Raw genomic sequence first — 22,882 nt, 5'->3', positions numbered from 1 at the left:
ATTTCTATGATTCACAATTTTCATAGACTCTCCCAAGGCTAAAGATGTCTTTTTAAAGTTGAAGAAACTGAACTAATATTTAATATCAAAGTACCACATTAAAAAAAGCTGGGTGGTAGTGGCACATGCCTTTAATCCTGGCACCTGGGAGGCAGAGGCAGGCAGACCTCTGAGAGTTCAAGGCCAGCATGGTCTACAAAGGGAGTTCCAGGACAGCTAGGACTGTCAAGCAGAGAAACCTGTCTCAAACCCCCCCTCTACCCCAAGATAACTGATAGAGGGTACATGCTAAAGTTAGTAGTCCACATATCGATCTGTCAGGCAGAGCATTACTTGGATCACAAAGTCAATTCCTATTTGGAGGGTTATGATGAGGGAGGGGAAAGGCAACAGTGGTATTTTATGTAAACAAAAATTCTAAGAACCTCATGTGATAAAGCACTGGCTATCAAGGTCCTTTTTTTTTTTCTACAAATGAACTGTTCTCTCCTATTTTATATTCTTTCTGACTTACAGATGATACAAAGATTTCTTCTATTTATGAGACATCATTTGAGTGAATTGTTTCAACTTAACCCTGTTATCCTAATTATTCAGCATTCCTTACCTATTACAACTATTTGATGCACACTTTTCAAATAAAGTCAGACTTTCTGTGTGGTGGCTATTGGGAAAAAATAAGTACCAAAACTGATTGCTTGAAGTGGGAGAGAATATTATACAAGTAAAAAATGGCCGGGTGGTGGTGGTGGCGGCAGCATTTGGAAGGCAGAGGCAGAGGCAGACGGATCTCTGTGAGTTCGAGGCCAGCCTGGTCTACAGAGTTCCAGGAAAGGCGCAAAGCTACACAGAGAAACCCTGTCTCAAAAACCAAAAAAGGAGCCGGGCGGTGGTGGCGCACGCCTTTAATCCCAGCACTCGGGAGGCAGAGCCAGGCGGATCTCTGTGAGTTCGAGGCCAGCCTGGGCTACCAAGTGAGTCCCAGGAAAGGCGCAAAGCTACACAGAGAAACCCTGTCTCGAAAAACCAAAAAAAAAAAAAAAAAAAAAAAAAAAAAAACCAAAAAAGGAAAAAAAAATGGAGAGAGAGCCAACACTTGGAGGATCCCTGGGTGTTAAGGAACAGTACTTCAGGAAGCTCATAAACTAGTTACTAACATAATGACTAATAAATTAAAAACAACTGATTATCATCATTCACCATTAAACATTCAGCGTAGCAGTCATTTGTTCACAGTTTAGTCCAGGTTGACCTTATTTTCAAGGAGTATAAAAATAAAATTAAGCACGGGAAGAAAGGAGTTCTTTTAAACTCAACTTCCAAAAAAAAAAAAATCTGAAAACAAATGCAATGAACCCCATCATATTAAAACCTTGTTAAGTGCTCATCAGAAGGTATGGCAGATTTCACTGTGTGTCAGGGATGTGCTTACCCTCCTCCACAATCTCAATCATTCCTTGGTACTCAATCTGTGTTGGATCAACACCTCTCAGAGGACGAATGACTTTACCAGAGTAGATTGTGGGATTAGCTTCCTCAGTAATGCCATTCACTACAAAACAAATGCACATATAATTTTCACTCAGCAATTTTAAACTCTGATGGATAGTGAAAAATATAAGCCCAATGTACATACAAGGTGAATGCTTTTTGTTTAGATTTTTAGGGATTTTAATTTTTATTTCTCTGCAATGACTGTAGTACCTGATGCAATAAGGGTATCAGATCTTCTGGAGCTGGTTTATAGAGAACTGTGAGCTACATGAGGTAGGGCCTAGAATTTAGGTCCTCTGAAGGAACATACATTATTATGCATACAGTTTTCAACCAGTGAATCATCTCTCCATCCCATTTTCCTCCTTCCCCAGACCAAGCACACGCACACACAATGATCTTACTATGTAGTTCAGGCTGACTTAGAACTCACCCGGTTGTTGAGATTATAGATGTGAGCCACCCTCAACTAGCTGGCTGCCTGATATTCTAAAATTAAGACAGGAATCTGAAGCCAGTTCTGTTTCTTTAATAATTACTTAACCATAAATAGCCAACAAATATTTTTGTTCTTGTCATTTCTATTTTTTTCTACCCCACAAAAAATAAACATAAAAGACTAGGACCCGTCTGGTTTCCTCACATTGTGTACTTAGGTACCTGTAGAATCAAAATTGATGGTCTTAGCTACCCTATCACTAAGTTTCAAGGTAGAGTACTATTTGGGGAATTTAGACGAAGAAAGCCAAAACAGAGTTGCAGGCTGTATAAAAACAGATGCCAGAGCTGCACTTCTTAAGTGCTAGATCCTGGGCTCCACCTCCAAAACAGAAGCCCACTCACCCAAAACCAGAGACTCTAAACAACTAAGATTGCCTAAATTTTTTACATTTAGACCTATGGTTCTCCAAAGTAGTCTATCAGGAGTATGCCTACTTCCCTAACAGCATTAAGATGTATTTATATAGAGAATGTATAATATATTTCTGGGATTAAAAAAAAAAAAGCACAAGGGTGCTTTAAAAAAACAAACATTGAATACAATTCCTAAAAATTATTAGAAATGCATAATTCCCCATCCCACTTCAAAATCAGATGTGAGGCAGGCATGGTGGCACATACACTAAGGAGGTAAAGCCAGCAGTTCTCTGAGTTTGAGGCCAGCCTGATCAACACAGGCAGTTCCAGTGCAGCCAAGGTTACAGAGTGAGACCCTGTTTAAAACTCACAGCCCCCAAATTCAAAATGCTACCTCTTAATTGTTACCCAAATCAGGAAAACTTGCTAAAACAAACTGTCATATCCAGAATTTCAGAAACCCAAGGTAGGAGTAAGAAATGGATCTCTGACAAACAGCCAAGGTGTACTGCTGATCGGGGCACCTGAGAGTGAATGTTATAGAACCTTATCCTCCTCTTCCACCCTATCTACTATCTTCCAATCAAAGCACAGGATGACTAGGAGTCACAATTCATTACCTGAGTGAGTTTTGTTTACTTTCTCAGCACTGACTTTATTGCCTTTGCCTTTGGACAAGCTGTATTCAACCATATCTCCCAGTTCCAGGCTATCAACATCACCAGAGAACTCACTGAAGGGAAAGGAAAATAAAGTGACATTAAAGAAAGCCATTACTACTAACAGTAACAGGAATAAGTAGCCTTTAACTCTTCCTAACATTCATGACAACTCTGTGTATACTGGACACTGTTTTAAGGTAATGATTCATTAAATCCTTAAACAGATTTTTAAAAACCTATAAATGAGGTACCTTGTATCTCTAGCTCCAAGATAATGAAAAGAAGTTAATTCAATTAATGGAAGTAACTTATTTAAATGACAGAACCTGAACCAAAACACTTTACACTATATGCTATAACGGTGTATACCAAATCAACATCACTATGGTACCAATATTTACAACAAAACAGCATTCTTTTATTGAGAAAGAAACATGAAAAAAAAGGCAGGTAAGTGCATCTCTTATGTTTTTGGCAGATGTCTAACTTCTGTATACATCTTGCCATAATTACAAATAGCAAAACTGGGTCTCAAAAACTATAACTACCAAAAAGTATCAAATGATTAAATTTTCTGAAACTCCGATGCAAAAGAATATGAATAGTATGCTGCCCAAATGGCATTCCTTACCTATAATGGAAAAATATTTCCTTATCATGATTAGCTGTTTCAATAAATCCAAAATTATCTTTCAGAGTTGCCACATAACCCAAGAGCCTTTTAGAGTTAGAATTACGACCTAAAAGTCTCACACAAGTTGCAATCTGCTGTCCAGGCCTCTGTTTGTCACTAATACTAAATTCAACCTACAAAAAAATAAGGATGATCATTAGTATCATTGTCACTTCCACGTCAAGCTCTATAACTAAAAACCATACCTGAAACACACCCACACCACACTTTTACTCCAGATCTCTTTTGCAATTACTTGACTAGAATAATTTCCAGAAAAACACTTGATGTCTCAACTCATTGTTCAAAAAGGATTAAGTTTTACCCCTCAATGTGTATTCTTCGTAGTCTTAATCTCTCTAAAGAAGGCTGCCTGAAAAAGGTAACATAAATCTTTGGCATACTTTTATACTGGGCTCTATTTCAGTACGTAGTTTAAGCTTTCTTGTAGATAAGTTTAATTGTATCTAATGGTTGTGCACCTTGCCGATTGAGTGCTAGAGTTACAGGTGTAATCCATCTGTCTCTAAAACAGCTCATGCTTAAAAAACCTAGTATTCAGTATGTTTTAGAAGCTCACAAGACCCCATTTTAATTACATATTTAACCTTTCACGTGCAAAAAAAACTTCCACCAAACTTAACAAAATTTAAAGCGGCCATCAGGGTTTATGACTGAGATAACCATGAACTTTTCTTCAAATAAGAATTATCTTGCCTTATCTCCTATTTGAGGAGAAGTAGATCCTTCCACATCCTTGGCTTGAAAAGCAATAGTCAGTTTCACCCCACAGTCATCATAGGCAATAATGCCATCTTCTGCCTCCTAAAAAAATATAAAATATAAATATATATCAAGAACACTAACAAATTATAAAAAAGAATTAACTACAGAACTTAGAAATCCATAACACAAAGAGGCAGAGCCACAGGAATTTATTCCAGGACTCTCTAATATAAGATAAAACACATGAATAAAAGATATGCCTGCCTTCACTCAGAACTGCCTCAATCTACTATCACTGAGCCTTTTCAGTTTTATCAGAAATTAAGCCAGGTATGTCCATTTCCAGCCAAGAAAAAATTTTTGCAGCAAGAAGCTTAGCCTTTTCATAAGAAGACACTAATATTTCTGAGTAGCAGCTGATGTATCCTTTTTATTGTCTCACAGCAATTCAGTGTTTGGCCATTAATATCATTGTGAAAGGAATTAAAACTTGGTTTAAAATCTAGCATAAATCAAAGCACTTTATAGATGATGATATACTAGTATTTCCATAACAATAATTTTCACACACACGTATTTTATATACAACCTGTACACAATTTTTGTAGTTTAACATCATTTCTATAGAAATAATGTCCATATCACTAATGTCTTCTTCCCTACACTCCACACATCACTGCTATTATATAATCAAAGCCAGTTCACTTGTGTTCTTCTGCAATTCACATTCTTTATGATTATTTATATATTAATTTATTAAACATGAGCAGTTTACCAGACAGGCAATTTGTATTAGCCAAATTATCTCCCCAGTTACCTCAAAGTCTTAAGGTTAAATAAACCGCAGTACCAAACCAGTACAATGGCCCCAAATGGTAGTTATTTTAAAATGATTTGTTTTCTAGTAACTCTCATGTACCTTATAACTGACTACCCCATTTAGTGTTACACCAATAGCATTATGTTCCTTAAGTACATGCCTGATGCCATTCACCAACTGACAATCTTTAAGTATACAACAAAGTCCAAGTTCATCACTGCACTCAGCAATCATCAATGTTCTTCTCCCTCAACCAAAACCAAAATCCACCTTCTTCAAATGAATCACTTGCTGCTTTCTAAAGATATCCTCCCTGTTCCCTTTCCCTTATCTATACCTCTTTTCTGTCAGAAATGCCTTTTTCCATCTCTACATATTAAATGCCAACATATTAACAGAACCATTCCAGACCTTCCCAGTTATTTACTTGCCAGAGTACTCTCACAAACTTGCTTTTGTGTGTATGGGAGGAGGGAGGTTGCTGGGAATTTAATTTGGTCCTTATGGCAAACATTATACTGCTTATTAGCAACCACAACACCCGTGAGACTAGAGAAAACTTCACATCCTGTAAGAATCATTTCCCACAACTTAATATATTTGTGAGAGCAGAACTTCGACTTCTGCATAGTCAATGAACTTGTTAATAAATGGATTGGAAATACATGAATGCCATATATCCAATTTGGAAAACTTTAATCACTTTAGAAGTAAGGGCTTTTAAGGAGTGGCTCTTTGTTTTCGTTTTGATTTTGAGACAGGGTTTACTTGCTTTGTAGACCAGGCTGGCCTCGAATTCAGAGATCCACCTGCCTCTGCCTCCAAAAGTGCTGAGATTAAAGGTGTGCACCACCACCGCCGCCCGGCTTGATGAGTGGCTCTTAAATGAGGTGGTTTTGCCTCCCACAGTTCGTTTTGCAATTCCTATGGACATTTTTGACTGGCATATTAGGAAGAAGCAAGAACACTGCTAAAACATCCCACTTGCCGAAGCTAAGAAATGCCGAAGCTAAGAAATATTAATATTACAAATACTGTAAAAACCAAGCTTGTCTGAATGCTTGCTCTACATAGCTGAGAATGACTGAACTGATATTCCAGCCTCCACCTTACTGTGTTAGAATCACAGGCCAGTACCATCATGGCTGGTGTATAGAGAATTTAAAAAAGGAGACAATGGTTTATTATGTGGACTGCATTGAATCTGTTTTGTAAGCAAAAATAAAAGACATATAAACCAATTGGATCACATAACACTTGCCTTGTCTTTGCCTTTATTTGGGCTTGTGGTTTTAGGATTGGAAAAAGTGGCTTCTTTTTCTACAGTGCCCAGAAAACGATGATCTGAATGAGAATGGAATGAAACCGTGCCCTTGGGAAGTTTTTTAATCCTAATAGCATGATTTCTTTGGGCAGAGAGCATATCCTACAAATAAAAAAATAAATAAATAAATAAATAAATAACTTTAAAATTACAAAGAAAACAGAAGAAAACCACCCCTCAACACTGTTCCCAACAACTACTCACAGGAACCACAGTAAACTCTACTTCATCTGCAATGTGGAGCTGGTTCCCATCCAGAATTTCACTGAAGTGGAAGAACATACGAGCATCACGATCCACACACTTGATGAAACCAAAACCATCTCTCATGGCAGCAATCACACCCTGAAACCCAAGTAAAGTTTTATTGGTTGAACAGTTTGTCAAAAACAGAAGTTCAGAATCACTATCAAGTTATTCCTTTAAAACACCAATCTGAATATTATATCAGTTTAGGATTTTTTTTCATTTATGTACAAACTAATTTCAACATTTTTTCTTAAAAACACTATCTTCTTATATACTCCATGTCAAATATGGGCTGCCCGTCTACACACTGGAGCCCAACCAACTTTCAAAAAAGTATTTAAACCCCAGTAATTGTGAGAATTTTCAAGTGCCACTCTGTGGCAAATGTACATTATAAAAGTCTTATGAATATAACCATATATACATATACCTACAATATCTCATAAAAAGCCAAATGAAAATGTAACATAAGAATTTCAAATATTTACTGACATACCTCATGAATAAATGACAAAAGCAATACTTCACTACTAATCTTTTATGAATTTGGGTACAGAAAGAACTTAAGATGTAAAGAATAAAATGTAGTATTTTATTTCTTCCTTATATTTTCTTTCACCCTATATGAAAATGCAGGCTTTGGGGATCACTATATCCACAAAATTTGGAACATGCAAAGCACTAATGTTTTACTAAAATAACACCAATTTCTATCCATTTGTCAATTAATTGTACATTGAGTATTTACTGCAGAGATAGATAACTATTAGTTTTGAATATGATCTGAATATTTTGACATTTAATCTTTGTCAAACTCCTGATGATAACCAGGATATATACTTTATACCATAGAGTATAAAGAGACTCTGCCTGAGAAACTTGAATTTGGAAAGATGGTTTATCATTCTTGTAGGACTCAGGTTTGGCACCACAAGGCGGCTTGCAACCACCTGTACCTCTAACTCCAGAAAATTTGATGCCCTTTTCTGGCCTCTGTGGGCACCAAACACACACAATACACACATACATGCAAGGAAAACTCTCATACACATTAAATAAATATAATAAAAAAAAAAAAAAAAAAAGGGAGGAGGAGGAGGGCTGGAGAAATGGCTCAGAGGTTAAAAGCACAGGCTGCTCTAGAAAGGTCCTGAGTAAAATTCCTAGCAACCACATGGTGGCTCACAACCATCTGTAATGAGATCTGGTGCCTTCTTCTGGCCTGCAGGCATACATAAATGAGAGTCAAGGGCCAGCACTGTGGTGATATACGTTTAATCCCAGCACTGGAAAGACAGAGGATCTACGTGAGTTCAAGACCCACCTGATCTACAGAGTTCAAGACTATAGAGAAATCCTGTCTCAAAAAAACATCAAGGAACTTAGAAAAATGTTTTGCTGACAATACTGAGACATGCTACTGATGGTATGACCCCAAACACTAAATACAAACTGTATCTGAGAAAAGTCAGTCCACAGAATGTTCTTTTTGTTCTGGTTTTTTTTTGTTTTTTTTTTTTTTTTTTTTTTTTTGAGACAGGGTTTCTCTGTGTAATTTTTGGTGCCTGTCCTGGATCTCGCTCTGTAGATCAGGCTGGACTCGAACTCAAGAGATCCACCTCACTCCCACATGCCGGCATTAAAGACCTATCTGGGTAACATGTCAGGCACACACCATACCTAGACATACTCATTAAAAATAATATGCAAAGCATTATAAGAGAAGTGAGGCCTATTTAGCATTGTTTAACCTAGTGTGTACTAAACATCACAGTAAATCTTAAGAAAATATACTTCTTGAAGTCTTATTAACATTACATTAGCAATCATCCAGATTTCCAATCTAAACTAAATATATATTTCTAAGATAACTAAGAGAGTAGTAAGAATGATGCCCAGACTAATTCAATATGCATGGTTCCTAGCTACTTAACAGGGTAAAGAGAGTCACATTAGCTCACACTAGTTCCTCTAACAACTTGCAGGAGTTGGCTCTCTCCTTTCATCATGTACATACTGGGTCTTGAACTCAGGCTGACACACTTGGAAGCAAGCACCTTTATTTACTAGATCATCAGTCTAAGAAGTTGTCACTTAATAGTACAAATCAAAATCCATCACTGAACCCTAAATGTTAGATAAAAATCCAATAATATTAAACACTTACCATTTCTCTGGCTTCATTAGTGAACTGAAATGTATTTGATAGAACCTCTATGTTGGTTGCTCGTTCTAATTTGTCACGTCGGTCTGTTGAAATATTAAACCTAACATGGTCGCCTTCCAGCAGGGTCACTTTGGATTTTGTGTCTTTGTCTCCAAAGGGAAGTTCTTTAGGAATCACAAAGTCAACTTTGATTCGTCCTGGCAATGGGTCATTCTGATGAGAAGGAAAAACGATTTTAGCTGGAGATTTCTCATCCTTTTTAGCTCTAAGTCAAACAAGAAGAACACATGGTAAATAGCTTATATTATAGTACCCTGAAAGGAAAAAATAAGTGCTGACAATATAAAGCCCAATATGAAAGGTTCATGATCTAAGGTCCCATGACAAACATAAAATCAAGCACTGCAGTTAAGACTGCATTATGATACCAAGAAATGTTAAGGAAAAGCATTTTAGCCTTTTATATCCCACATTTACCCATCAATGACACCTTTCACTCTACCTCCCCACAAATTAACAAATGGAAAACAAAAGAAGCAAATGCAGTCCAATATAGTAAGGAAAGTTCCCAATGTAGTTAATATCTCTTTTGGTCTTTTCTCAATCACTCAGTAAATAAAAACAAACCCATCAACATGCCAATCATTAGTTTGTCCTTTCTTTCTGCAGTACAGGGACCCTGTGCAGGCTAAGACAGCCCTCTGCCAGAGACATACCCTTAGGATTTAGTTTTTTTGTTTTTTGAATACTTCCACTATACACAATTTATCAAGCAGACTACAATTTTAGTGTACACACCCCCCCCCATAATACTGTACTACTCACTAGTCAAAAGAAGAATCTTCCAATAAAGGCAACTCACCTGGTTTTTACTAGGTACTTTTGGGATAACTTTGGTTACAGTTCCTTCAAAATGTTCAATGCTAATATCTTCAAAAATGACTGTTCCTTGAGGCAATAGTCTGACATCTGTTGCAACTTCTTTACCCTAAATCAAGAGGTTGGAATGGGCAGGGGGTCACATAATTTTAAGTGCTTCCTAATTATACAATCCACGATTAACATTAAAAGGCCAATGATCAAGTTAGTGAATAAACCATCTTACATTTCTGTCCTTGATTGTGAATTCCACATCATCTCCAGGCTGTAAGGTTTCTAGGTCACCCTTAAATTCACTATAGTGAAAGAATATCTCTTTTACAACATCACCTCTTTCAATAAAGCCAAACGCCTCCTAAAACAAAAAGTACCCCCAAACACAAGAACATTAATTACCAATCAATATACAACTTAAAAAACAATAAGCTTTATCTTAAAATAATACTATAGTCCAAACAGTACAACTTGGTAAAGCCTAACTTTACCAAGACTTACAGAATTAGCAAAGACTTACAGAATTAGCAATCAAGGGATTAATGAAACTCAGTTTAAGTTAATGAGGAAATAGTCTTAAAGCAGAAGGCAGGAAAACCAAGTGGTTCTAGTTTGTAGGACAAAGCTTAAAAGTTAAAAAACAACAACAAACCTAAAACTTTCAAGTTTATTATCAATTACCTTCATGGCACAAACTACTCCTTGACAGCGAGCTTGTTTCTTTTTCAAAAGCATAATGTTACGAGCACTTACAGCACCAGTGCTGGAGAAGAAAAGAAATCAAGAGGGTTAAATTATTTGAGCTGGCTACAAACTACTGAGTCTTAATAAAAAAAAAACAAAAAACCCAAACTATTTTTCTAGGTCTTAAAAATTCTGTCATTATTAAGAATAAATATAATATCTGACCCTTCTGTATAAAAGAATTGCTCAAATTCCTGGTCTTTTCTAACTTAAAGTTCATGGGATTCCCCCCTCCCCATGAATTTGTGAACTACTTTTTAAAATTAAAAACAAAACAAACTTTGACTTGGGTATATGATGTGCTACTCTACTTGACAATTCTAACAGAAGAACTGAAATAAAGACATACTAGAATACCAAAGGTGGAAAACCTCTAGTTTTACAGTCAGGTAAGCATTCCATGTTATAAACTAAGATATTGGTGGTAAGAATAAATGGTATGTTATCAGTAAGTGCTAAATTTAATAGCCATTCTTTTATTTTATTTATTTATTTATTTTTTTGGAGACAGGGTTTCTCTTTGTGGCCTTGCCCGTCCTGGAACTGACACTGTAGACCAAGCTGTCTCAAAGAGATCATTCCGCTTCTGCCTCCTGAGTGCTGGGATAAAAGGCGCATACTACCATCTTATTCCTGCCCTCCAGGAGACAGGAGACTACCTATTTTGAAAATGACATTCACTCTATTAGAGAACTGAAAACACTTAAAACACTTCATGTTACTACACTGCCCCAATCTTTGAACAATAGTAATATAAACTCAAGTCTATTTCGAAGACAGTGTAAACTGTATAAGACAATAGTATTGCTGGGAGTCAATGTAAGAGAAGAGCAGCTGTAGAAATTCAGCTGTACAAGTAACTGAAGTAATGGTCTTTTGAGGACTATAAGAGTAGATAGATGCTGAACATGGGATTAGTACCTAGCACCCAAGTGGGGGCATAGGTGTGGCTCACAACACCTGTAAATTCCAGGTCTAGGGGATATGATGTCCTCTTCCGGCTCCCTGAGGCACTGTATGCATGCAGCACATACACATTAAATAACTATTGGACATGGTGGTATACACCTTGAAGCCCAGCACTCAGGAAGCAGAGCCAGGAGTTTGAGGCCAGCCTAGTTTACATAATGAGTTCCAGGACAGACAGGGATACATAGAGACCCAGTCTCAAAAAAATTAAATAAGAAAGTACTAGATAGAAATTATTTAGTACAAGTCTTTGGCACAGATAAGAATTATTAAATTAAATATAAAATAAAGTTTTCAGTGGCTCCCATCTGAAACTTGCCTATCCCGATTTTGTACTTCATATTCAATTAAGATGCTTGGTCTAAGAAATTAGTAATATAGAAACCCACAACCCAGTTTCCATTTTTCTCTACCATTCTAACAACTTACGATCCATACATACACTGTTCAATTATCCTTCTTAGTCTATCATCTACCTCTTAAGTCAGTCCAGAAAAAAATATCTAGAATCTGATCTGCCTCAATGTAATTTGACTTCATGTACAAATCCCTGGCTGATCTTTATCTTCCATACTAACTTAAATCACTACTAGTCTAGAGCATCTCCACTGTTCAAGAGCCTAGTATCTCTAGTACATACACAACTTTAATCTTACTCCAATTATTTCAAGGATCATGTAATAAAGCTCATCTCATGCTCCTACACCCCAATCAACACAGCTAAATCAAACTTCTTCTAGCCATTTTCCCCAAAATGTCATGATACATCTCTGACCACAGTTTTCCTCATTTCTTAATTGACTTTTCATTATTCTCTCAAAACTAATCTTAAGTATTGGTGCTTCTTCAAAAAAATCTTCACTGAATAGGTAGTTTCCTGAAAATGACAATATTTTGAGCTGAGAGGTGGTAGTGCACACCTTTAACCTCAGCACTCGGGAGGCAGACAGGTAAATATCTTGAGTTTGAGGCCAGCCTGGCCTACAGAGCAAGATCCAGGACAGTCAGGGCTACACAGAAAAAGTCTGTCTTTAAAAACCAAAACCAACTAACCAACCAAAGGACAATGTTTTAATTACCTTTATATTCTGATACTGGTTATAAAATAATTACAGACCTTTAAGACCTCAGCTGCTGAATAAAAATCTTCAAAGGTCATGAAAAGTACCCAGATTTGCCAGTTAGATATTTAAATTTTAATATTTTAATTTGCCTCCTGACCTCCCCTTTAGTTATTTGAAACAGGATCTAAGATAGCTCAGCCTGGTCTACAACTCCTGATCCTGCCTGCCTCTACCTCCTAAGTGTTAGGACTACCAGGAGGGCAGGCACACCATCACACCGGGCTCTTACTTCAATTTTTTTTTTTTGGTTTTTCGAGACAGGGTTTCTCTGTGTAGCTTTGTGCCTTTCCTGGAACTCACTTGGTAGACCAGGCTGGCCTCGAACTCACAGAGATCCACCTGGCTCTGCCTTCCGAGTGCTGGGATTAAAGGCGTGCGCCACCACTGCCCGGCCAAATTTTTTAATGTAACTAAAAAAGAATCATTTAGGTTAGGAAAACATTGGAGAACTTACTGTTTATTGTTATCAATTACAAAGTTAATTTTATCTCCAGTTTCCAGCTGAACGTTCCCTTCCACGTCTTCAGATGTGTAAGTCAGATAAAACACTTCCTGTGAATTAACAAGCTATTATTATTACCTTGGCAGGATGCATGCTCACTGTACAATGTGATTTACTTAAATACTTTTTCTACTGGCAGTTTAAAGCCAAAGTTCTTAATGTTATAGGCAGTATGACAAGTAAGTTGTCTTATTCATAAACACACTTCCCCCTCCATGGTGCTGATGACTTCTCTGAGTCCACAGCTGAGCAGCAATCCAAGTTCAAAAAGCTTACACACGTGGAAGCATTTGCCCAAAGACTGTAGTTACATTTCAAAAAGACAATTTTTACATAAGGCATTCCAAATAAAAAACTGGAGTTAGTGCTTAAAAGGAACCAGAAATAAATTCCCCCTCCCCACAACCCACCAAAAAGTGATTTAAAGGAGCATTTTACCTTAATGTTCTAACTAAGGTCACACTTGGGCAAGCTAACACACTTGGAAGTCCTATGGATTTTTTCTTTAAAAATAATTTTATTATGCTGCACTTGAAGCCTCTTAAAACCAAATTTAAAAATGATTTTAGCAACTAGCTTACGTTTTCTACTTTGAATTTTAAAGTACGCTTATAGATCACATGATGGATCAGGCAAAGGTTTAAGAAAAATACACAAGTTTACCCCATTACGTTCGTAGCATACACTCCCTGTTGGACTCTGACCCGGGGCAGCTGGAGATTTACTCTCTAAGTTGTGAGGAACAGCGCACACAACCTACCAGTCAAAAAAAAAAAAATTTCCATTGCTAATCATTTCAGGAGCAGCACTGTGCAATATAAACTGAGTTCTAGTATCCTCTATACTATACACAGGGATGCATTTTAATATGATCCACAAGAGGATGTCATGCTGCCAAGTTTCAAACTTACAGTATACAAACTGACTGTAAGTAAAGACTTAGGGTTATATATAAAACCCAAATTGAGTCTTGACCATGTTTTTTATTTTAGGTCAAGAAATGCCAGTGCTTCTGATCTAATTTTAAAAGTTATCTTTATACACTAGAGCTCTCTTCGTGCAAACTGAGGAGGCAGGGGACAATCTTCCTTTTCTAATGTGAAAGATATGCAAATATGGGGCCCTAAGGAAACACAAAATATCAAAGTCACTAACTTGTCCATTAATTCGTTCCTCAGGATGTATTTCAGGTTTTATCTTCACCAATTTAATAGCAATAGGTTTCCCAGTCCGTCGGTCAGATGATACTTCAAATTCAACATCATCTAAAATAAAGAATGTGTTATGTTTGTTGGACTAATGCTTGAAAAATGGCATCTTGCTTCTGAATTCTACTTTAAAGTAATATTTGAGTTGCCTTAGACCATTGGTTCTCAAAGTGGGTTCCTAGGCCAGAAGCATCAACATTACCTGGGAGCTTAGGAGACATGCAAATTCTTGAGCCTTACTTCAGACCTAGGCAAAGACAAACTCTGGGGATCAAGTACAGCAATACGTATTTTAGCCAGCCTTTTGAATGACTCTGATACACAGGAGCATTTCAGAGCCACTGCCTTAGACTGAGATAGTCAGATATCCAATCCTAGTTTCCATGGCATTTACACACATTGCAAATGAGATAACACAAGACTACAATATTTAGAAACTTATTTTAACTTCTCTATACCTTGGTTTTCTTATCTATAAGGTAAGAATAATTTCTAACACACAAGATCAATGAGAGGATTAAACAAAGTAATGCTAAATAGCATGAACCTCCAGCATTTGGTACACCAAATATTCATGTTAGCCACTGTTCTAAGTTCATCCTCAAAGATTTTATGTGTATAAGAGTTCCGCCTGTTGGCCGGGCGGTGGTGGCGCACACCTTTAATCCCAGCACTCGGGAGGCAGAGGCAGGAAGATCTCTGAGTTCGAGGCCAGCCTGGTCTCCAAAGCGAGTTCCAGAAAAGGCACAAAGCTACACAGAGAAACCCTGTCTTGAAAAACAAAAAACAAAAAACAAAAAACAAAAAAAACAAAAAACAAAAAAAGAGTTCTGCCTGCATGTACTTATGTAGACAACATTTTGTGTCTGGTACCCACAGAGGCCAGAAGAGACAATCAGATCTTTTCCTGGAACTGGAATATGAGCTGAGGTGTGGGTGCTAGAAAATGAATGCAGGTCCTATGTAAGAACAGCAAGATTTTATAACTGCTGTGGCACCATTCCAGCCTCCTGGTTTTTTTTGTTTTTTGTTTGTTTTGAAATAGAAACCACATTCATTCCTTTAAATCTTCTAAGTATCTAAAGTAAAAAACTCAAATATATCTTTTTACCAGTTGGGTCTTTCAAATCTCAAAAAGACACCACACCACAATAAAAATTAGAAAATACATTTCAGTAGTTCGCATAACTAAAATGTTCATCTCCTCTGGCTTATAACACACCAACAAGCACTCTCAGGAACTAGTAGGCATGCAATAGGGAGTTAAAAGGTGAGCTGACAGATTACCTCCTACTTTTAAGTCCTGGAGGTTGCCATTATATTGTGAACAGTGGAAGAAAAGTCTAGCTTGCCGTTCTGAACACTGAATAAATCCATAAGAGGTCAACAGTTTTTCAATAACCCCAGTTTCACGCAGTGCTGCTGAAGTACCATTGGGGTACCCATTGTGTCCATTGTTGTGGAGAAGGTTTGGATCAAAGCTCATCTGTTTTAAAAAGAAAACAAACAAAACAAAAAAACCACTCAATATACATAGATCTGTTCATAATTTCCAGAGCATACTAAATCTGATGAACAGATCGTTTTATCTTTGTTATAGAAAGGCAAAGAAAATAAAGTTAAATTAGACTTTTTTTAAAAAAAGTTGATTTATAGACATTTACTACTGAAATACTTAGTTAACATCTCAGAAGAAATTATTTTAAGTAACTGCTATCACTTAAAGAATTTTCACTCACAAAATCAAGTAATTCCTGCAGCTTAATACTAAGGTAAAGCAATGATATTAACTTTAACTTAACATTACTGAAACAATTATAGAACAAAAATAATCAATATAAAAAACTGGTTACCTAGACCTACCAGTTTTGTTAACACCTATGTTTGTATTTACATTCACACTATTTTAAAAGCCATGCAGGCTGAATTCATAGTTAGTAGAGATTAACACCATAAACTTTCAATACTTAATTCAAACTAAAAAAAAAAACCTGTGACACAATGAATGCTCAAGTCCTTGAAAAAAATAATTGAAAAATTTTGAGTCAAAAACTCTAACACAAAACTCCCAGCCAAAAGGAGTTGTCTAGCCCGGCGGTGGTGGCGCACGCCGTTAATCCCAGCACTCGGGAGGCAGAGCCAGGCTGATCTCTGTGAGTTCAGGCCAGCCTGGACTACACAGTGAGATCCAGGACAGGCACCAAAACTACAAAGAAAAACCCTGCGGGGGTGGGGGGTGGGGGGTGGGGTGGATTTGTCTAACAATGTTTAGTTAATTCCTAAGAACATTCAAGACCTTTTCCCTGCTAAGAAACCAAGCAGTACCCAGACAATCATGACATCTCTAAATAATGTCATCTGTTTCTATGATCAATTCTAAGATCTGATAAAGCAAAGAAACATTCTGCAGTAAAAAATGAATACAATACAATGCAATGGAATCTGTTTAGGTCAAATACTATTACCTTGGGTATTTCATAAATCATAAAAGTGAATTATTTTGTAAATCTAAAAGAATCGTAAAATGGAAAAAGCATCTAGTAAAGGCTAAGTAATTTACCACAGAAGCACCATCTCCCAATCTTTTAAAAAGTCCCTTTCACTGAAATTATGACATGAGCATTTTCATTTACTTGAAACATTGGGCAATTACTAAAAGGATATATATCTTCAAGGAGCAAAATCCTTTGTGAATGATGAGCATTTTTCCTGCATGTATGTCTGTGTACCACATACTGCCTACTGTCCATGAAGGCCAGAAGCAAGCACTGGATCCCCTGAACCAGCCACAGATAGCCAGTGGGGGTGCTAGGAATCAAACCTGGGTCCTCTGGCAGAGCAGCCAGCACTATTTACCACTGAACCATCTTTCCAGGCCCAAGGACCAAAATTCTTGAAAGATAAACAGTTAAGCGGGGTCTTGCTGGTGTACAGTTTTAGTCCCAGCACTCAGGAGGCAAGAGCAGGTGGATCTCTTCAGTTCCAGGACAGTCAGGGCTACACAAAGAAACTTTGTCTCAAAAATACAAAAAAAAAACAGTTAAAATAATACAGGGATGCTCAAAATATGCAAATCAAAGCACAGTTGTTAGTAATTAAGCTCTGTTTCCATTGTTCTGAACTGTATTAACTTAATTTTCCACAAAAGTCCATAAAAGTAATATACTATGCACATTTTACCAAGGAGGAAACAATCACTTGCCAAAATCCACTGTTAGATGACTCAAACCATGGGCTTTAAGCTCTCTCCAACTAAAGCCACTTGGCAATTTAATTAAAACACAAGAATCAGATTGAGTGGAGATAGGGATCTGAAACCCTCCTTTCCAACAAGATCTAAGTAAGCAATGTCGATGCTTCGGTCCTTAGACTTTCTTTGAGCAGCAAGGTCCTAAACTCCTAATGTGGTGGTATTCTAATTGTACTGAAATGTGATTTTGATTTTATGTTAATAAAGAAAGTTGCCCGGGGGTCAGAGCTATTAGAGCCATAGCAAGAGTGTGGCGGTGGTGTCACACGCCTTTAATCCCATAGATCTCTGTGTGTTCAGGGATACAGCCAGCATTGGAGACATATGCCTTTAAGACCTAGGGGGCTGTACATTCAGACAGTGACGAGGCAGTCACGTGTTTGGGTTTACAACCAATGAGAAGGCAAAAACAAAATACTATAAAAAAAATGGACAGGATATAGCTCTCTTGCGGGAAGCTGGGACACAGCAGGAGGAAGGGTGAGATTTTAGCTCTGAGTTCTGACCTCTTGGCTTTCTCTTTTACATTGTTTCTGTGTTTCTTATTTAATAAGACGGTTGGTTACATCTACATCCTAAAGTTATCTTTCAAAATCCAAAGTGAAAGAATCGATTAGGAAGTTATAAAGTGAGTCTGCAGGCACTTCAACTAAACCACGCAGCCCTTATAAGCCATGCTGAACACAATGCAAGACAAACTGGATCACTCCTTTCCTGACTTACAGATCTCTGATATGTGGGGGTCCGCTTTTGTTTTTTTGTCCCAGATGAGGTAGAAATTGAAGACAAGGGTAAAGAGAGTGAAGGAGGGGCTGCAGGAGTGGGTTGATGATCTGATGACAAGGTAAATACGTTCTCCATATCAAATAGCTGTGACAACATAGCATAATGTTTACGTATAATCAGTTAATGAGGGTCAAACTGAAAAGTATTCTCAGATACATTAAACAATCATTATCCTGTGTTATAATTTTTTAAAATGTCATAAGAACACTCTAGAGGTGGCTGGGCGGTGGTGGCCCAAGCCTTTAATCCCAGCACTCGGGAGGCAGAGCCAGGCGAATCTCTGTGAGTTCGAGGCCAGCCTGGGCTACAGAGTTCCAGGACAGCCAGGGCTACACAGAAAAACCCTGTGTTGAAAAACAAGAACTCTAGTGGCTAAAGAGACTAAGCCAATTTTCTTCTCAATTCTAATCCAATGGGAAACAGAATAAAAACGCTACAATTACATTTTTGCTGAAATAAAAATTAGTTCGTGCCGGGCGGTGGTGGCGCACGCCTTTAATCCCAGCACTCGGGAGGCAGAGCCAGGCGGATCTCTGTGAGTTCGAGGCCAGCCTGGGCTACCAAGTGAGTTCCAGGAAAGGCGCAAAGCTACACAGAAACCCTGTCTCAAAAAAACAAAACAAAACAAAACAAAAAAAAATTAGTTCATATAAGTATTACTGTGTATTTACAGCTCAGCTTTCACTAAACTGATGTAGCATATCAGATAGTTTTCTCAGATAATGCCAATATTTTGAGAGTTAAACTACAACTCACTAGGTTGACAATCAAGTCCTTATTTCCTTACTCATTTGCTCTCAGCACACTCTAGTTTAAACATACCCAATTGAATGGCCCTACACATTTAGTTATCTAGCCAACTCCACAGCAGAGGCACTTTCTGCAGACGTTTATATGGAAGGTGAGGTTAAGTACAAGCAAAGCACATGGGAGTTGACACTTCTATTCCCAGTACTAGCTATTCAACCTCATTATGAAAGAAACCACTACTTAATGAGATCTAATGAGTATGTCAGGCTTATATTAGCCACAATAAAACATACTGCATATATAATGTCCCTGAGGTATCAATTCATAATAGGATGAAGTTTAAAACAAAACAAAAGGGGGAAAAAAAAGCCAAGCATGGTGATTCATGTGTACAATCCTAACATCTGAAAGCCCAAAGCAGGAAGATTGAGTTCAAGGCCTTGTATGGACTACAGTGAAATCCTGTCTTACAAAAGAAGGTAAAATAGCACAAACAGAAACAATCCTGCAAAACAGTGATTCTCAACCTGTGGGTCACAACTCCTTAGGAGTGGGGGGGTCAAAAATCCTTTCACATGGGTCACCTAAGACCACTGGAAAACAGATATTTACAATTCATAACAGTAGCAAAATTGCAGTTATGAAAATTTTACAGTGGGGGTCACCACAACATGAACTATATTAAAGGGTTGAAGCATTAGGAAGGTTGAGAACCACTGCTCCAACACAAAACAAATACTTAAACCAAGCATGGTAGCACATGCTTTTAATCTAGCACCTAGGAAGCAAAGACCAAAAAAATTAGAAACAAAAGAAACAGAACCAAACAAAAACTTCCCTACAAAAAGTATACAGACCATCCTTATCTAATGAAGATGACATGAATCTGTATAAATCCATAATACTGCTCATTTTTATTATATGCACTCTTCCAAAACAACTACAGTATAATGCAATCCATAAACAGTTTCACAGGCTTCTTACTGACAGGTAATATAATCAAATAAATATGAGGACCATTATTCTAGGCTGACTTAGATCATGAATTTTTTGGGGTGGGTTGGTTTTTTTTTTTGGGGGGGGGTTGAGACAGGGTGTCTCTAAGTAGCTTTGGTGCCTGTCCTGCATCTCACTCTGTAGACCAGGCTGGCCTCGAATTCATAGAGATCCACCTGCCTCTGCCTCAAGAGTGCGGGGATTAAAGGCGTGCGCCACCACCTTTGGCGGCTTTAAAGTCCTAATTCTTTATGTTTAGACCTTAGTCTTACTACATGGGTTTTTAAATGAAAAGACAGACAAACCCATGTGATAAGAAACACAAAACCCAGAAAACTGTAAGCCTAATTCATCACCACCATTCATTTTCAAGTTTCCATTCCCGCTACACAACACTCTGTAGGTAGGAAGAATTACTACTTTCTCACCAAAGAAAAATAAACCAGAATCTGAAAAGACAGACACCAGCATTTCCTTCTAAAACTTAACTCAGGAACAAAATATTGGGATCCAGACTATACTGCTCTTTGGTCTTCTCTCTAAATCTCCAATGACCTATGCTCTTTTCTGTAGCCTTTAACCACTTTAGGTACTGTTTTATCCCTCATAAAAAAAGACAGATACTACTCAACTTTCCTATTTTTTTTTTTTTGATGTTTTAAACCAGAGTCTCATAATATAGTTGTTGTTGGCCTTGTACTATGTAGCCCAAGCTAGACTTGAAATAGCAATCTCCCACCTTAACCTTTTGACTGCTGAGACTACAACTTTGGGAATGTTTTAATGTTTTCAAAGAACTAGTAATTTGGAAAAAACGATATATTTTTTATGTAATTACAACTCATTTGTTCACCAACATTGCCAAAAACCTTTTCCCAGCTCCTGGAAAGAAGAGACAGGAGGATCTGATTTCAAAGCCAACCTGGTCTACATTGCTACTTTGCAAAAGGAGGGGGGGATGACGACAGACAGACAGACATGATGGACAGACACAAAGGACACACTAATAAACAAAATGAAATATTCAATAAAACCCTCAAAAGTCACTACTTATGTAATGCAAAATGCTCAGAAAAAGTGAAAAAAAAATACCTGGGGGGGGGCATCACAATTTCTGGATTTGAAATCAATTTTAAAAAACCCAAAAGACCTTTGAATTTTTAAGGAAGTAAAGTTTCCTACTCAGGAAAATATGCAGTTAATTTCATAGTGGTATTAAAGAATTCAAGTAAATCTGTAGAATTAAATTACCAGAACATGACTTTCTTTGAGAACTATGACTTTTTGCTCAGCTAAATACCTGGAGTCTAATCAGTGGATGGCATGAGTGTAGATACTCACTTGTTTGAACTATTAAAAGGTTCTACAACAAATGAACAAATCAATGAATTAATTTTGAAGACTTTGGGAAAATTTGAGTTTTGTCAATGATTTAAAAATCCTCTAACAGGCAGGCTGTGGTGGCGCATGACTTTAATCCCAGCACCTGGGAAGCAGAGGCAGGCAGATCTCTGAGTTTGAGACCAACCTGGTCCACAAGTTTCAGGACAGTCAAGATTAGAGAGAGAAACCTGGTCTCAAAAACAAAACAACAAACAAAATAAAACCCTCTAATAGAGCTAACACGTTCATATACTTTCATGGTAATACACTAGTGTAAGCTTTCTGATACCACTTTGGTAGCATTTATCAAAATGGGGAGACAGGGTTGAGTTACAGCCTCTCACACTATCATACAGAGGTCCCACACTGAGCTCGGACACAAGTTTAATTATGTTATGCAGGAATCAGGAAGAATATATAAGTCAGATACTGTGGCGAACACCTTTAATCTCAGCACTAAGGGGCAAAGGCAGATGATCTATGAGTTGGAGGTCAGCTGGCCTACACAGCAGGTTTCCAGGTCAGGCAGGAATAGCATAGCTAGGTGTGATGATACATGACTGCAATCTCAGCACTTGGGAGATGGATGCAGTAGGATCAGGAATTTAAGGCCATCCTGAGCTACATATTCACTTTGTAATTAGTCTAGCTACATGAGGCTTTGTATAAAAATGTTTATGCTGTAATAAAAAAAAATTATACGGGGACTGGAAAGTTGTCCCAGTGGTTAAGAGCACTTGTTGCTCTTGCAGAAGACACATGTTCAATTTCTGGCCCCACATGTCAGCTCAAAACCATCTGTATCTCTAGTTCCAGGGGATCTGAAATCCTCGCCTTACCTTCTCAGACACCAGGCACACATGAGGTGCACAGACACGTATACATGCAGACAAACCTCTTGCACATAAAATAAATAAAAGATCCCACAAATGAAAAGAGCTAACAAGTAGCAAAAGTGAAAAGAGAATCTAATTCTTACTCAATGGCTCACACTCTAAACATTTTTATTTTTTGCATGAGTGTTTTTTTTTTTTTTTTTTTTTTTTTTCGAGACAGGGTTTCTCTGTGTAGCTTTGCGTCTTTCCTGGAACTCACTTGGTAGCCCAGGCTGGCCTCGAATCACAGAGATCCACCTGGCTCTGCCTCCTGAGTGCTGGGATTAAAGGCGCGCAATGCCGCCGCCGCCGCCGCCGCCCGGCTTGCATGAGTGTTTGACTGCATCTGTATGTGTACCAATTGAGTGCCTAGTACTGAAGGAAGCCATAAGTAGTTTTGGATGTCCTGAAACTGGAGTTATGGATGATTGTTGTAAACCACCGTGTGG

At 37.6% G+C, this 22,882-nt stretch overlaps 1 protein-coding gene across 6 annotated transcripts in view; it reads right to left on the bottom strand.

Moving 5' to 3' along the window:
- The window catches only part of Csde1 (cold shock domain containing E1), a 42,672-nt gene that overhangs the window by 4,269 nt on the left and 15,521 nt on the right, over positions 1–22,882 (bottom strand). For 2 of the 6 annotated variants that reach the window (XM_028877316.2, XM_037206948.1), the window contains 14 exons: positions 15,681–15,879; positions 14,341–14,450; positions 13,849–13,941; positions 13,138–13,235; positions 10,528–10,609; positions 10,079–10,207; positions 9,836–9,961; positions 8,974–9,186; positions 6,762–6,902; positions 6,495–6,659; positions 4,405–4,512; positions 3,646–3,821; positions 2,973–3,085; positions 1,433–1,552 (listed from right to left, as the gene is read on the bottom strand). In XM_028877316.2, coding sequence (XP_028733149.1) covers positions 1,433–1,552; positions 2,973–3,085; positions 3,646–3,821; positions 4,405–4,512; positions 6,495–6,659; positions 6,762–6,902; positions 8,974–9,186; positions 9,836–9,961; positions 10,079–10,207; positions 10,528–10,609; positions 13,138–13,235; positions 13,849–13,941; positions 14,341–14,450; positions 15,681–15,879 — 1,873 coding nt within the window. Of the gene's footprint in view, positions 1–1,432; positions 1,553–2,972; positions 3,086–3,645; positions 3,822–4,404; positions 4,513–6,494; positions 6,660–6,761; positions 6,903–8,973; positions 9,187–9,835; positions 9,962–10,078; positions 10,208–10,527; positions 10,610–13,137; positions 13,236–13,848; positions 13,942–14,340; positions 14,451–15,680; positions 15,880–18,366; positions 18,514–22,882 lie in introns of all 6 variants that reach the window. The other 4 variants (XM_028877317.2, XM_037206949.1, XM_028877313.2 and 1 more) reach the window with 3 other exon arrangements.

This window comes from Peromyscus leucopus, chromosome 6, assembly GCF_004664715.2.
Source record: "Peromyscus leucopus breed LL Stock chromosome 6, UCI_PerLeu_2.1, whole genome shotgun sequence".
In the NCBI taxonomy this organism is placed as follows: Eukaryota; Metazoa; Chordata; class Mammalia; order Rodentia; family Cricetidae; genus Peromyscus; species Peromyscus leucopus.
This window is presented reverse-complemented; position numbering and strand designations above follow the sequence as displayed.